This window comes from Vidua macroura, chromosome 9 (assembly GCF_024509145.1).
Source record: "Vidua macroura isolate BioBank_ID:100142 chromosome 9, ASM2450914v1, whole genome shotgun sequence".
Classification (NCBI taxonomy): Eukaryota; Metazoa; Chordata; class Aves; order Passeriformes; family Viduidae; genus Vidua; species Vidua macroura.
In genome coordinates this window covers 21,359,697-21,375,183 of record NC_071579.1, presented here as the reverse complement: position 1 = coordinate 21,375,183, position 15,487 = coordinate 21,359,697, and the positions used below count along the sequence as shown (strand labels likewise).

At 38.8% G+C, this 15,487-nt stretch overlaps 1 protein-coding gene across 1 annotated transcript in view; it reads right to left on the bottom strand.

Moving 5' to 3' along the window:
* Nucleotides 1-1,604: 1,604 nt before the first annotated feature.
* The window catches only part of PIGK (phosphatidylinositol glycan anchor biosynthesis class K), a 65,505-nt gene continuing 51,622 nt past the window's right edge, over nt 1,605-15,487 (bottom strand). The window contains exon 11 of the mRNA XM_053985692.1: nt 1,605-2,819. Coding sequence (XP_053841667.1) covers nt 2,703-2,819 — 117 coding nt within the window. The 3' untranslated portion in view covers nt 1,605-2,702. The remainder of the gene's footprint in view (nt 2,820-15,487) is intronic.

The window sequence follows — 15,487 nt, the reverse complement described above, 5'->3', positions numbered from 1 at the left end:
CAAAGCACACTTGGCCTGCAGAACACAAATGGTTTGTGACTGAGGGTGACATGGCTGGCTCCCAGAGGCCACATTCCAAATAGCTTGAAGGCCTCCCTGGGACAATGAAAAGGTTACTAACTTTAAATAAAAAATAAATATACAACACACATTTACAGACAATTCTGTGACATTCCTGTACTTGCTTTCAGACTGTAACTGTTCAAGGAATAAAAGCTATCACAGCATAGAAAATACTGTCTCATAGGTGTAGCATAGGCAACTTTATGGTGTCTCAGAATGATCCATTTCAACTCCTCACTTCTGTGCATACAAAAATGTTAAAAATGCCTGAAGCAGAGTTTGCTGCATTCCAGTCAAACTGTTGTTCTCACTTCAATTTAATCACCTTCACATGCATACTTACCGAGTGCCTCTATTCATAAATTACATTTTAATAACCCACCTAATTGCCTCCTTTTCCCTAAGCAGATAAGCTTTTAAAAAGACAGAATCTTTGGTATCTACTGCTACTGGCAAAATTCGGCTGAGTTCTGTAGGTGTTTCTATCACCTCCTGCAAAAGGTGGCTGAAAGAAGGAAAAATTGAGTAAGGCCTGAGGAGTCCAAATAAGTGTTACAGCAAATGAAGCAAGGCACAAAGCTCTGTCGACTTTGTACACTTTTTAAAGTGAGGCAAAACTTGCCTATAAAATAAATATTTGATTAAAATATTTACTACAATTGAAAAGGAGTTGGATTAGGAAAGGAAAGCTAAGCAAATCCTCTAAGAAATTCTATAGGATTCGTTTCTATACTGGGTCTATTAATTTCTACATGGTCTGTACACAGCAGATTTCACTTGACTGTTGTATTAGAAATTGCTCAGTGAGAAAAAAAATGTTTTCTGAATTTATGGAAAGTCAGATTGTATCAGATTTTGGATATGAAGTCATTGCTTTTGAAGGACATTATCCAAAAAAACAACCCCCAAACCCAGCATACTTTGAATAGACCCAGACATCCAGCACCAGCAATGCTACTCAGACCCATTGTACAGAGTGTTTCTCTTTCCCATGAAGTTGCATTGTTGTTGGCAGGGAGGATCTGTGCACCAGTTACATAAAAGCTTCTGATCAGCACACTGGGAAGACATGTCCAGTATTACCTACCCCATAATATCAGTTTACAGAACTATAGGGACTGTAGGAGTGCTTTAGGTTTAATCCCTATTGCTGGGCCTTAAGCCCCAGCTACTGAAAACAATTCCAGTTCTTCACCAAGAAGTGCCACGAAGAGGTGGAGTAGGCAAATGTTTACCTTCCATAATGGATCGTTTTGTACCTTCAACATCTCCAAGCCTAGAAAATCTTTGGAGATAAAAAATCAAGCCCTCCCAGGCTCACAGCTCTGAACATTCACCTCCTCTCACCTGGGATGCCACAATCAAGCTGGAAGAGAAAAAAAAAGGACAAAAATGTTTATGCACTCAGATTTTTATGTGCTGTGCAACAGGAAATGCTCAGAACCATATTCTAAGAAAAATATACCGACTCTGATATTATGTGTGATTATAGATAATTCCTAATAACTTCAGAGATATGTGTAAAGTACTTACACCGTGACTGCATCAGGTAAGCTTTATTTTGGTTAAGGGAGAGAACAAGTTCCAAAAGCACAGGGCAAAAGCTTCTACTCACTGACTGATGTGTTTCTACACATGCACACATTTGCTTTTCTCTTCACAAATATTATTATATTATACAGAAAAAACCCTTCTAGCATACATTCATCAGTAAATGTCCAGGAAGAACAAATCAATATGCCAAACCAGAATCTACAAAACACAGGCAACAACGCACATTTTCTAAGGGCTCAGAAACTACAGAATACAATGGTACAATTTATAATGTTCTTCATCCTGATGCCAGAGTCGATTTTCTTCGGTGCAAAATCCAGTGCACTGAAAATTCTGAAAGCATCCAAGTTCATATTGTATGCAGTGAAAATACAACACCTATGAAGGGTTTCTAATGGACATGGTGAAATCCTTTCAAGTTTTTTGGCCTTCTTTTTAAGTAGATTCAGCAAGGTCATAATTTTCATTTTACTTTCACCAACTCATAGAATTCTAGACTCAAAACTGCCTAAGGTGAAAGGACTGATCTAAGGGTTTTATTAACAGGGAAGAAAAAATAATAAGAAAAAAGAAATCAATATATTCCAGACTATTTTTATTTTTGTGAAGAAAGCTTTCCATATGCCATTACAAAGTCTGCAAAGTGGGTTAAGTTTTTATTGACAGAATGACATCTTAAATAAAGTTCTCCACAATGTCCAGTTCTTTAGTAAGAGATGACTTCTTCTAAGATTTACTTCAAAGTATGGTGGAAAGAATTTGCCCATTTACAATCCAGAAGCAACCACAGAAATCCTGCTACTGAGTTTAGGTTCTGCCCTTTTTTAAGTTTAACCAAAAAGAAAAAGTGCTCAGAAAAGCATTAAAGTATGTTTAAATCAAGACAAAATGAAATAACAGTAACATTAAAACCATTTTTTAGAATCTTTATAGAAGAACGGGCAGAAGAGATGGCTTCAAAAGAACCTTTAGAAGCAAGATATCAACACAGTGTTTCACCACAACCATAATCCACATGCAGAGAACTCAGGAGATACCCATGAACCCGAAGTAGCAGCCAGTGCAAATCTCTTGTTTGCTGCAGTTCAGAAGACATGTTTCATGTGCTTGATTCCATATGTTTTGAAGAAAACCATGATGATCAATGCCCAGAGTCCTAAAATAAATCCTCCAGGAGGATGCCAATCCTTTTGCTTTGGTTTCTGGAAAAAAAAGAAAAAACAGAAAGGAAAAAAAAACTGTACTTAGTTCTCACAATAAGCAGTGCAATGTGTTTATCAAGTGTAAAAAAATAATCCTTGCAGGAGAACAAAATACCAGTAAGTTGTATTTCTTCCTGAAGTAGAAGCATCTTTGTGAAGTGATGGGGAGCCTAAAGGGAGGCAAGTAGCCACTCAAGCAGGGAGGGTAGGTACCACACAAAGGCCACTGAACTGTGCCTGAGACACCATTTTGCCTGTGCGTATTGCTATCGTGGGAAGTGTTCCAACTCATTTGTTTGGACAGATTTTCTTGTATTTGGTCTCATGTTAATACAAGAGAAGAATTCTGTAAGTATGAGAAACAGCTCTTACAAGTGCAAATGTGAAAGAGAAAAGAGTGTTGTTTTTCCACTACCTGTTTTCTACAGCTGCTTTTGTACTCAGAATTATGTGAATAAACAGGTATCTGACCACATAACAAGTGAAGACTCATCATTACAGCAATATCATAAAACAAAATAGGACTGTTTTTAGTGTCAATCACATTTCCCAGAGGCCTCATTTGAGTCTAACTGCCTTTCTCTAATGTAGAAATATATTCTGCAATTCAAACTTCTGTCCCCCTTCAATAAATTTTTCATCTTCAGTAAAAAAAACATACACTGCAATTGAAGGTTTTTTCTGTCTCACACGTAGCAGCTAGACAAGGTAAAACTTGCCTGTCTTCTTTCTTCCCTTACTAAACCAAAAATTCAGATACTCCACAGTCAGAGAATAGAGAAATGGATTGTAGAAGGCAAGAGCTACTGTGTACCCCAAGATCTGTCTCTGGAGCTAAAAATAAGGTGACTACATGTATGCAAAATTTTAGTTAGGGCTATCATGACAAAAATACCAGAATTATAGTATTTAGAAATATAACAGTCACTCAGGCCTGTGCCTACTCTTGCCCTCAGCAGGTATGTTTTACAGTCCTTCCAGGCAGACAGGGATGATTTACTATTACAATAATAAATACTGAAGCGCTTGCTGAGATTTTTATTCCTGCCTTACTGAAAGATTTGCACCATTTTGTCCTTGTGCAGAATGAGACACAAGGGGCACGGACCATTTTGGTTTTGTTGCATTTAAGTCAAATCCAAAATTCTCTTTCTGCCAAGTGAATAACTATTACAAAAGATGTTGCTGTTTTAATTTCAGCATCAATCCACACAGAGAAGCTTGTTGTTCTCTGCTAAATGTACCAGGGAGGCTGGTGAACTTTAATGAAAAAAGGAACAGTTTGCAGCTTCTGTTCTTTCAAAACAGCTTTCCTATCAACACAAAAACAATGTTTGTTGATTGCTCAGGTCCCACGTTATAAACCACACATTCTTAGCTTTAGGATTTTTCTGTAAGCATTGGAATTTCTGCTGTGCCTGCAATTAAAAAGTAGAACAAATAGTCACATCACCTGAGACACCCAAAGAACTTGGCAGTCTGAAATATTAATGATTTTACTCTGATACAGGAATCACAAAACCAGCATTATAATTTACATCAAGCACAACAAAACCAAAGATGTGAGCAGAGCAGGTGTCTCTGTATGCAAGCGCTGAACTCCCTGAGCAGCACTCGTCAGCTGCAGCGTGTGCTGTTGGTGATCTGCCACCTCGCTGATATTCACAACTGCACATCTCCACATAAACATCTCTGAAAACCAACTCTGCCTGTTCAAAAGGCTGCCAGCACACCTCGCTTCTGAGAATAACAGCACATGACACTTCTCCACACAAAGGGACTTTCTTGTTTAAATCTTCCTAATTAACCTGTAACTTCGTATGCATATTGCAGTGCCTGTTCCATCAATCTCTTTGTACTATCAATCTTTCCCTTCTTGGATCTCAGACAAGTATCTTACCATAAAGTGGCACCTGACCCTTCAAGACAAATGACTTCAATTTGCAGCCAGTGACACTAAAAGCCTCTCTTTCCTATTTTGTATAGAACACGTAATTTAATTTCTTTAAAGAATTTATATGAATAAATATTTATAAGGTGATCTATGAGTGTGGTTTTACATTTTGTCATGTCTTGTACTGAAGTCTCCACGGACTTGTGCAAGGGAAGAGAGGCCAGTGCAGCAGTGGCTCTTCACTGGGAAATCAAGGACATATATATAGTCAGTTTAAAGTCAGGGGATGCAATGTTAAAATGTAAAGGATTAAAACCATGAAGGCATGACGAAAATTATAAGAGGCTGTACAAGAGCTACATATTTGGTAATCTTAAAAATAAATTATCCTAATAAGAAAGATTTACAGACCCAGAAACTGAAATATACACATAAATATTACACCACAATAAAAGGGCAAAAATAATCAACTCTGTTGAATATCTGTAACTCAATATCTCTAAATGGTTAATTGAGCACAAAATCATACTGAAATAGGCCAGTATTTTCCATGAGGACATCAAAACCTTATGAATATCTAAAATGGGATTATACAGATTCACATTTAAATCCACAAAGTATACCTGCAAGAGCTGAAATACCCAATTTCGTTTAAATTAACTTGCTCATAGATTCCCAAGAGAGTTCACCACTAAATTAAAAATATAATTAGTTGTCAAGCTAACAAGTTCATCTTTCTAAAATCCTAACAAATACAACACAGAAAGCTTCAATAACAAAACTCTGCCTAGGTGGGCACATCAGTTGAGCAGCAAAGAGTGCTGGAGTTCCTTTACAAAAAGCTGCTTTTAGCACCAGTGCATGGCCCCATCTGCATGGGACATGGAGCCACTGCTCCCATGACCTGTGCCAGCCAGCTGTGCTTGTCACATGGGCTGGCAGGGACACCTGGAGCCAGCAGGCACTGCCCGAGCAGCAGCCACCCCGAGCTGTCCAGGGATGGGATATGGGGTATGGGGTGTGGGGTGTGGGATATGGGGTGTGGGATATGGGATATGGGGTATGGGGTGTGGGATATGGGGTGTGGGATATGGGATATGGGGTATGGGGTGTGGGATATGGGGTGTGGGATATGGGGTATGGGGTGTGGGATATGGAGTATGGGATATGGGGTGTGGGATATGGGGTATGGGGTGTGGGATATGGGGTGTGGGATATGGGATATAGAGTATGGGATATAGGATAGGGGGTATGGGGTGTGGGGTATGGAGTATGGGATATGGGGTATGGGGTGTGGGATATGGAGTATGGGATATGGGATGGATGCCCTCCCAGAAACACATGAGTAGTGCCTCACCCGTGCTGCTGCAGAAACTGCTGTGGCTGTTTTGTGTAGGCAAAAGGGGAAGAGTCACAGAGATTTCTCCTGATGGGAAAGACTATTATAGTAAGAAAGAATTCACTTTAACAGCAAATGAAAATCCTTTTTAGATCCACGTACTGGAAAAAGGTTTAGAAAAGCCAGAATTTCTTTCTATGCTTATACCAGTTCTGTGGCCACAAGCCTAGAAAAACTATCTCTTTATATCAATTTTAGGATTGATCAGATAGCATTAATATAAGTAATTTTTTTCACAGATTCCAGAAAAAAAAAATTTCAGTAGTTCTCCTATGACTATTGCCTAGTTCAGGGTCTTATTTCAGCAGATTTCTATGAAATTCAGGCAATTTTTACACGTCAGGCATTTTCTCACTTGCGAGAAAATGCTAAATGGACCAAAACCATGTTAAGTGTCACAGTATTTTGATCTGCAATTTATTAGCTATCACTATTATGTTTGATGTGAGAATGTGTACTACAGACTGGTTGCACTACCTACAGATTACACAAAACTTGTTCATATTTGGGACTGCTCTGGAGGAGCAGAGGGAACTTTTTGCTCAAGTTTTTCTGAATTTCATTGTAGTAGCCACCAGTAGGAACTGTTTCTGTAACTGACATATTTAGGTATTGTGATTCACACAACAAAATGCCATTCCAAACACCCTTTATTCCTACAATAATAGCAGTAATGCACAGGTGAAATGCACGTTCAGAATGGTACAATCTGTCATGAACAAATATATTTAGCAGCTTAAGGACTAGTCATTATGGAATTGCTGGAGATTCCAAATTAGAAAGACAGGTAGCTAAGCAACAGCAAGCTTCCTCCTGTGAACCTGTTTTTTGCTGTACACTCTCTAGTTCTGGTAGACTCATTATCCTGTGGAACTTAAAAACAGTTAACAGAGAGTTGCTCCAAGTCCTGTAATTAAGGAAAGGATAAAACAGTGCATTTTCAAACTGGATGGGTCTATAGGGACCTGAATGGAAAGTATCCAAGACTTTCAATGAAGGTGTTTCATAAAACATGCAATACATGTTACTCCAATTAAAATGAGCTTTATGAAAAAGAATAATTTTAAAAAGCTGAAGTGTTAATTAGAGGAAGAATGGTTTAATTTTAAAATGTTACATCACAACAGAAATAAGATTTAAAACATCACATATTAACATTTCACATGGCCAACACTGTCTAAAACTTATCTACAAGGATAAATTCAAGTGTTTTCCACACCAAAGAGTGTTGGATTATAATATCCAACATTCTTCCAACAGAATTCTGTCTTAATGTTCTCAATAAGCCCAAAAATATTGGTACAGTAAGCTTTGGGTTAAACTCATAACCCACATCTGCATAGTTGCAGCACATAACGCTGAGCAGACAGGAATTAAGTAATTACCAAATGAAACAGGGATAGACAAATTCTTCAATCTCCTCCAGTACCTTTTTCCAAAGAGGGCTTTAAGAAAGAGTGCAAATGCTTAGAAATGAATGTGCACATCATCCTTGTTGCAGGGGATATTCTCCCCAACTTGAGACAGATGGTGTGTGTTTGTAGCAGGAGTGCAAAATATCCCTGTGCAACTGCACAAAAATAACACATCAGAAGCACTGGGTGCCAGGGAGTCCATTAAAGTGGCAGCTATTGGATTTCAAATTAATCCCGGCTTAATTCTCACTGCAGTTTCAGCACTGAGTGTCCTAGACCCAGTTGTGGCCTATTTATTGCAGCACACGTGGTATAAAACAGTCCAGGGTTCTGGGGCTGCCTGGCAGACAGCAGCAGCTACAGCCAGGAGAGGTGTGCACATCCTCTGTGGGCTTCTCCACCTCCCCTAGTCCTGGGGGCCAACAAGCACTCACAGGGAAGTGAAACACACTTGTCTGTGCAGTGCTTGCACTCACTGGGGTGAATTTCATGTATTTGGGGGGTGAATTTCCAAATTTTCTTCTTGGTCATTTTCCCTTTAAATGAATGTTTCTTTTTCTTCCACTGCATACCAAAGGTTTTCTTTCTTGTTCCTCAAGGTACCAAATTTTATGTGAGGCTCTGTTGTAAAGACCAGTATAGAAACCTGAAAAAAAATCCATGTCTCAAAACAAGTCTTTGAAATTTAAGGTGAACCTCAAATCCAAAACTGGAACAATCCACTGGCTTCTCATCTCAGAAAACTGATCTCAAACTGAAGGAGATTCCTTGGAAAAGCTAAGTTCTGCTACACAGTGCATTGTGCCAAGAAAACACTATGTATTCCTAGAGGCACTCCAACAACTCAGGTTTACTTGCAATTTGGAATTTCAAACTGGGTAATTCTTTCAATTCTTATGATAAAGCATACAACAAAGTTTATTTTCAGAATGAATTTTTAGGTATCACAAGCAAATCACAGCATAAAGTATGTCCTCAAAGCTTTCAGTGGAAGTCTGCACTTCAATTTTTTTGGGTACAGTTTGGATTTTGGGGTCCTCACAGGGGAGTGGGGAAAATCAAATAACTCCAGCCACCAAGTAATAGTTTAATCCTTTCTGTGCCCACAGCAAGATTAAAGTCATAAGAGAACTCCAGCATGAACAGTGCCTGTTAATCTGCAAAACAATTTTGTCTAATCTTCTGGTTTGTATTTATTAACCACAGTGCCATGACTACTGATATCTCCAATACTAATAAAATAATGAAGGAAGTTCATTCATCAGCAACTAAAACTCACAAAAGGTATGGGGAAAAAACAGCAGCTAAACTAAATTAACATCAATACCAACAACTGCATTTTAACATTTACTTTGTATAATCATTGTAATGGAACAATATTGTTATGATAGCTTTACTTTTTAATTTCCTTCTAGAATTCATAATCTAGAAGGGCTTTTTTAATACGAGCTTCTACTTATTACTGCCTACTTTCAGATTTATCTCTTAGTATTTCAGAGCACTGTAAAGTGCTTTTAGTGGTTTAACAATTACTCACTAATCTTCCAACCTGTGATACAATACATAATATTCAACTTCTAATCAAAGTGAGCCTTGCCAGCACCTGGGAGCCAGGACAGTTGAATTCCCAGACAAGTCAGTGCTCAGCTGAGTGATGCCCACCTGGCAAACACAACAGGGATTGCACCAGGGGACTCCAAACTCAGGTGTGTGATTTGCTATACCCAGAAAGAACACACACAGACCATTCCTACCTGTCCTCAACAGCCTGGCATGGGGCCGAGCTCTCACCTGCTCTGCTGACACTGAGTTACACACTGGAATTCACAAATGCTTTAGAGAGGAGATGAGAAAAGGCAGATTAGGTTGTATTTAGGAAAAAAAAAAAAAAGTGCAACTGCCTCTATTTAAGGTATGCTAAGCAAATAGTTTTTTATATTTTAATCAAATTCATACCCGTATATGAAGCTGTGATCATGATTTTCCACAAAAGGCCACCTAAGTCAACAGCAAATATATGAATTACATTTGCAAACACGAAGGTTCACACCAACTGAAGCATGCAAAAATACCAGATGAGCAGCTTAATTAAGTAGACTTGGTATTCAAAACTCAGTTACTGCTACTTAGAAAAGCATGTTCCTTTTTTAATACATTTCTATTTAATTAATTTAAACAAGAGGAGGATTATTAGCAAAAACAAGACTAAAGGCAAGAATTCAGTGCTCACTGTCACACCACAAATGGAAAGATAAACTCCTTGAGGTCCTTACAATGGAGGGAGTCAGAAAATGACAAAAACCCACACTGGTGAGGCAGACCTCAGCAGAGAGAAACCTCCAAAAATCATCAGATATAAAAGCAAGCCACTGCCATTGAAACTCCGGGTTAAGCAGACAGAGACAGCAGAGAACAAAAGAGGTGAAGGCTGCTAGAGGGACAAGAATATTTTGTATTCACAAAAATACAGTGGTGTAAGTAGGGCCAAGCTATTCTTGGAGTATAGGAGAATGGATTGCAAGCAACCTCGCCGCTGATGAGTTGCACTGTAACAGCCCTAAACAGGTCACAGCTATGTCCAACAAGGATGGGTGTTACAAAGAGTGGGTTGGCTTGTAGGAGGGAAGAGTCTGCTGGCCGTGGTCTGAGGAGGAAGGGTCAGGTGGCCATGCAAGGGACAGGAAGGAGTTGGGCAGTCTGTGCCAAGAAACAAGTGAAGTGTCCTGTCCGCCTCATTTCCATCTCTAACGCGAGGTCTCTTCCAAGAGCATGCACTGCTCATCTTCCCCTGGGAAAAGATTATCTCAGTCGTGTTCTGTGCAGCTCTTGTTCACACACATGCAACACGGCACTGCCAGTGGGATCAGACAGAGCCAACCTCAGCTCTGCAGAGCCAAGGCCCCCACATGGGGGCACATGCACTCATGGGCTCCCACCTGTTTCATCTGGGATCATTATTCCAAGTACCAGCCTCATCCAGCCCAGCCTTTCTGAGGAGCACAGCCCTCCTACTTCCTCCTAGGAACTCTGACTTGGATTTCCCTTAGCATCTCTCTGAACCACAAGGTGAGTCCACTCAAATGCTTTTAAATCAATTTTTCTAAGGAAGGTTTTACTCCTAATCTTATAATATTAATTGTATGCTTAGAACTTCCATGATGAAGTATCATTCTGAGTATTTACATTCAAAATTTTTTTCTGTTTATATAGAGAAACCATGATGTTAATAAATTATTATACTGTTTCTTTCTAAGTAGTAGTGATGGTTCCAATCACACTTTTGTTTCTGCACGTCCCGTAAGTATCTATTCATTTACTGCCAGGTGACAGGCTGTATTAGCAACAGATGTTAGACAGCATTAGTTCTCATACCGAGTATGCCACACTGAGTACAAGATCTAATCAAATACTTCAACAGCTACATTTGAAATCCTTATACACACAGTTTTTAATGACCATTTCTCAAATCTCTACAGCTATAATTTTAAATGTTCTCCATTACCCTAAGCTCTGTGCTGCATTATATGCATATGCAGTAAAGCTCCACATTTTCTAGCTCCAGCTTGCAAACATGAAACAGCATTACACTGAAGAGGCAGGCACGACAAAATGAATGGAAGGAGAAGCAGGGCTGAGGCAAAAGATGCCTTCACAGTTATATGAGCAAGAGCAGGTATGGCTGTATTTTTACTGCAATACATTTTCATTTTCAGTGAGAAACCAGTGAGTAACAGCTGGTGACAGACCGATCCCCACCACCACCCAGCTTTTAAAGGTGATTCTGTATTCAGTAGTTTTGCACTCATAAGCCAAACAAGTGTTCTTACCCGAGTTTATGCTGTATGTACTCACTTATGAGAAAAGGAGAAAGATCTCTTCTGAAATATCAACCCAATACTTTTGGGTACCCTAGCTGCTGTAAAAAAACAAATCATAAAACATGGACACGGCAGTCATACAGGCACTTCTTTAATGGCTGCACATAATTACACCTCCACAAAAAAGCCATTTCTGCTACACATGGTATGTCAAAGGACAAGGAGTCTCAGAGAGCAGATCCATTCCTCCACAGAGCTTTTGTAGGCATTAAGAAAGAATAGCAGATTTACGGTATCATAAATAATCACTTTCCCACGTGACACTTGCATGACACAGCTCATCAGTCAAATACTATGTGGGGCTCACAAAGAGCATCTTCCCGAAGAATGCATGAGTGAAGCTGAAGACACACCCTCCCAACACCCTCACAGACCACCACATGTAACAGGTACAGAATCAACAGCTTCCAAACGGGTCTTTAAAAAGGATGAAACCACACATGATTTATCTAGGATCAAACCAGTTGCTCCTTTCCTGCCTCCATCTACACTAACCACAGGTTACTGCTCTATTGTCCTGTCATTCAGTCCCCTCTAAACACCACTCATCACCCATTTGTCAGCCATGCATTTGTAGATGGGCTTTCATGTTAAGCACCTCTGAAAAGAACGAAATCACTGGCTAATTCACAGGAACGCCCACCATTACAGAAGGAATCACTTGCACAAGGCTCAATCACAGCCCCATGCAGAATTTGCACAGGAACCACGATGCAGGATGCTGTCTTGACTGTCCAACGGTATAAACACAACTGCTCCATTACCAGAGTCCTCATTCATTTACCCCTTCCATTCATTCTTCAAATGGAAATGATTTCATCAAATTTCAACCTTCTGAGTTATTTAGGAAAACAATTTTAGACAGAGCACTAGAGAGCAGCCTGCCAATATCTCTGTCTGTGGCCATTCATCAGTCCTGTCAAGAGCTCGTGAGTTACATTTCTGTGCTCCTCACAGCATGCTACCGAAGAGTAAACAAAACATAATTAACTTAACACAAAAAAATCACCAATAACACCTAGGATTACACGGTTAAGTGGGATAAATGTGCAGATAACAGTGCCTTCCCCTGAGGAAAAGTATTCAGAAAGGTATTTGCTGTCAGAGCACCACAAAATATATCAAGATTGATAACATTTATATTTTTCCTTATCAATGTGAGCTTATTGGTAACACCTACTTTTTATGCTACATAAGCTCAGAAGAAATACAATGGATAGAAGAAAAAAATCGAACAAAAGTCCTACTGCTAATTTTACTACTCATTGGAATACCATTTAAATAAACACTGTCTATCAGGGAAGCTTTCATGTGTAAACAATTAAAAAGTAATTATTAATAAGCACTGTACAAGGTTATGTGAGAAATGAAAATGTTGCACAACACTGAACAGACACCAGAAAATGGAATTAAATCTTGCATCTTGGACAATGTACTATAAAATACTTCAGTAATGTGTTTGATACAGGAAGGTCCAGCATATATTTAGTGACAGGTAACACAAGCTGGGTCAAAAATTTAGTCTTACACTCAAATTACACATGTGCTTATACACACACCAATACTACATTATTGCAACATCAAGCAATACAATAAGAATAAAGACTATATACATACATAAAGACTAAATATATTTCTCTTTGCCTGAAGATCTTACAGCATCCTCTCCTTTCCTCTACCCAACACACATCCCTGCTCACACTCGGCTGTGTTATTCCTGCCATATTATTCCAGGGACACAAATACCAGAAACCAGTATCAGAAACCAGAGATCTTGGTTAACAGCCACAGTGGCTGCTGAGCCTCCTCTCCAGCCTCATCTCACCAAAACTGCATGACCAACACTGGGCTTTTAGTCAGGTAATTCCCAAACACAGCTTTGGGGAGAGAAGGGCCAAGGAACAATCAGACCCCTCTAAGGTTCATGTGCAGAGACACTGGAAGTGGGTTTTGACTTTCAGCACAGGAAAGTGCTGAAGCAGAATGTGCCTCACTCCTGCAATACAGCAAATCTCTGTCCTTTCACCAGTCTCTACTGCAGACAAAGCCAGAAAAAATCTGGCCAAACAAGTTGGGTGTAATTTGGGGATGCCAAAGGCAGCATTTTCATAGCCCAAACAGGCTTCTGCAGAAAAATCAGCTGCAAGCTTGGAAAGAGGCCCTTTCTCTGCATATAAAAACCAATGTCTTACTAACCAGTGCCCAATATGGAGCATGCTTACTTTACGTTTGCCAGTAAATCTCATCCCAACTGCAAAGCCTGGTCCACCAAAGACTCCTCCTATGGAACAGCAAAGCTGATCACCAAAATTAAAGTAACTCTGGAACAATATTCCCGTTGTTAATACTGTATTTAACAAAAGAAAAAGAGATTTAATTTACCATTAAAAGGATTTGATAAATCAGTCTTCTGTTACCTAGGGAAGTCCTAAAACTTATTCTAGGTCAACAATAAATTTTGAATTATTACACCATAGCAGTTTATTGGTTGTTCTGATATAGACAAGATTTATATTTTTTTAATTTAAGAAAGATTTAAAAAATAAATGTAGCAGTAGCTCTTCATTCCACAATATCTTCAGCTTTTACTATACATTAAAAGACAATGGATAAAGTAATTTCTTTTAAATGCAGACTTATAGTGCTACTGTTCACAATAATAACAATAATAGTAATAAACATTATAGTCTCTACAACCCTGTAATTCTACTGCTAGGAATTATGCCTTCTCAGTAAGGTTTTTGTGGCTTAATTGTCTTCATGTAATATTGATATCTGGTACTTGGATGTAATTAAGAATAGGGGAACCATTCTTAGAGTACTATTCCAATCCATTAGGTAAATTTTCTCACTATGATATGAAAATTTTCATCTACTTAATTAGCACACCTACTTCTTCCATGCCTAAGTGCACCTAAGCTGTGTTTTATGATGGCCCAAGGAAAGGAAAAAGAAACCACAACACATCAATTATGCCTCCACTCAGTTGTACAACTATTTTAAAATGTGTGAACAGTTAAGACAAAATTGAAAAATTACCATAATAGGCTTTTGACACTTCCCCGCTTAAGCAAAAATTAATTCTAACTCCCTGTTTTTATGCAAAGCCTTTATAATTTCTCTAATCTCGAGTTCCCACGAGAGAGAACACAATTCTTTCAAGTACAAGTACGTGAGGCTTGGCATCTTCTCTTTTTAGTTATGCAGTTTATTTGAAGGAAGTCTAAACTGCTAAGCCTCCCTTTGTGCTTAATATAAACCATCCTCAGTGGAAATACAAGTTAATTTAAGTAAAATGAAGGTTTAGGAAGGACGCATTCTCTTGCACAGAAAGCCTCCCTAAATCAAAGCTTTTTAAAATGCAGCATCTGTTTCCTGAATTGCTCTAGAACCTGTAATAAAATAAACTAAAAAGAAGAAAAATTTTTAGAAGGTACTTTTACATATAAAACATCATAAACATAAAAACAGGCAAATGGAGAAGCTTACCTCTCACTGTATTTTGCAGCCTCACCTTATACATGAAGACACCCTTGCAACATAATGAATTAGCACGTTTTAAGCATCATCTGTTTTATTAATGGTCACTACTATTAAAACCTACTGCTTGTGTTACTGCTTGTGCATCAGCTGTATTGTATTGCTGGGATACAATGCCATACACACTAAGCTGTGTGGACCACATCCTCAATTCACAGTTATTCCACAGCACTGCTCAGGCCTGAAACACACCTGAAGTATTTGTACATCACATACTTCGCTTCAGCAAAAGCCAGGGCTCTATTCTGGTGCCTACAAACCTATTAAGGTCACAGACAGCTTGTGCAGATTTTTACTCTATTCCCATGAGAGGCAGAGGTATATTATTTACATATCATTATGTACTGAAAAACCTATTCAGTTATCCCCACTGGAGACAACTCACCTCACTGCCCTAAATAGCATTCACTTTTCCAATATTTGAAGGAACAGCAAGTAAATGGGACCCAGTGCAGACAAATCCAAAATTACTCAGAATATGTAATAATTTTGACTTATAAATAACAAATGTGAATGAATGCAGACCAATATATCATATAAGA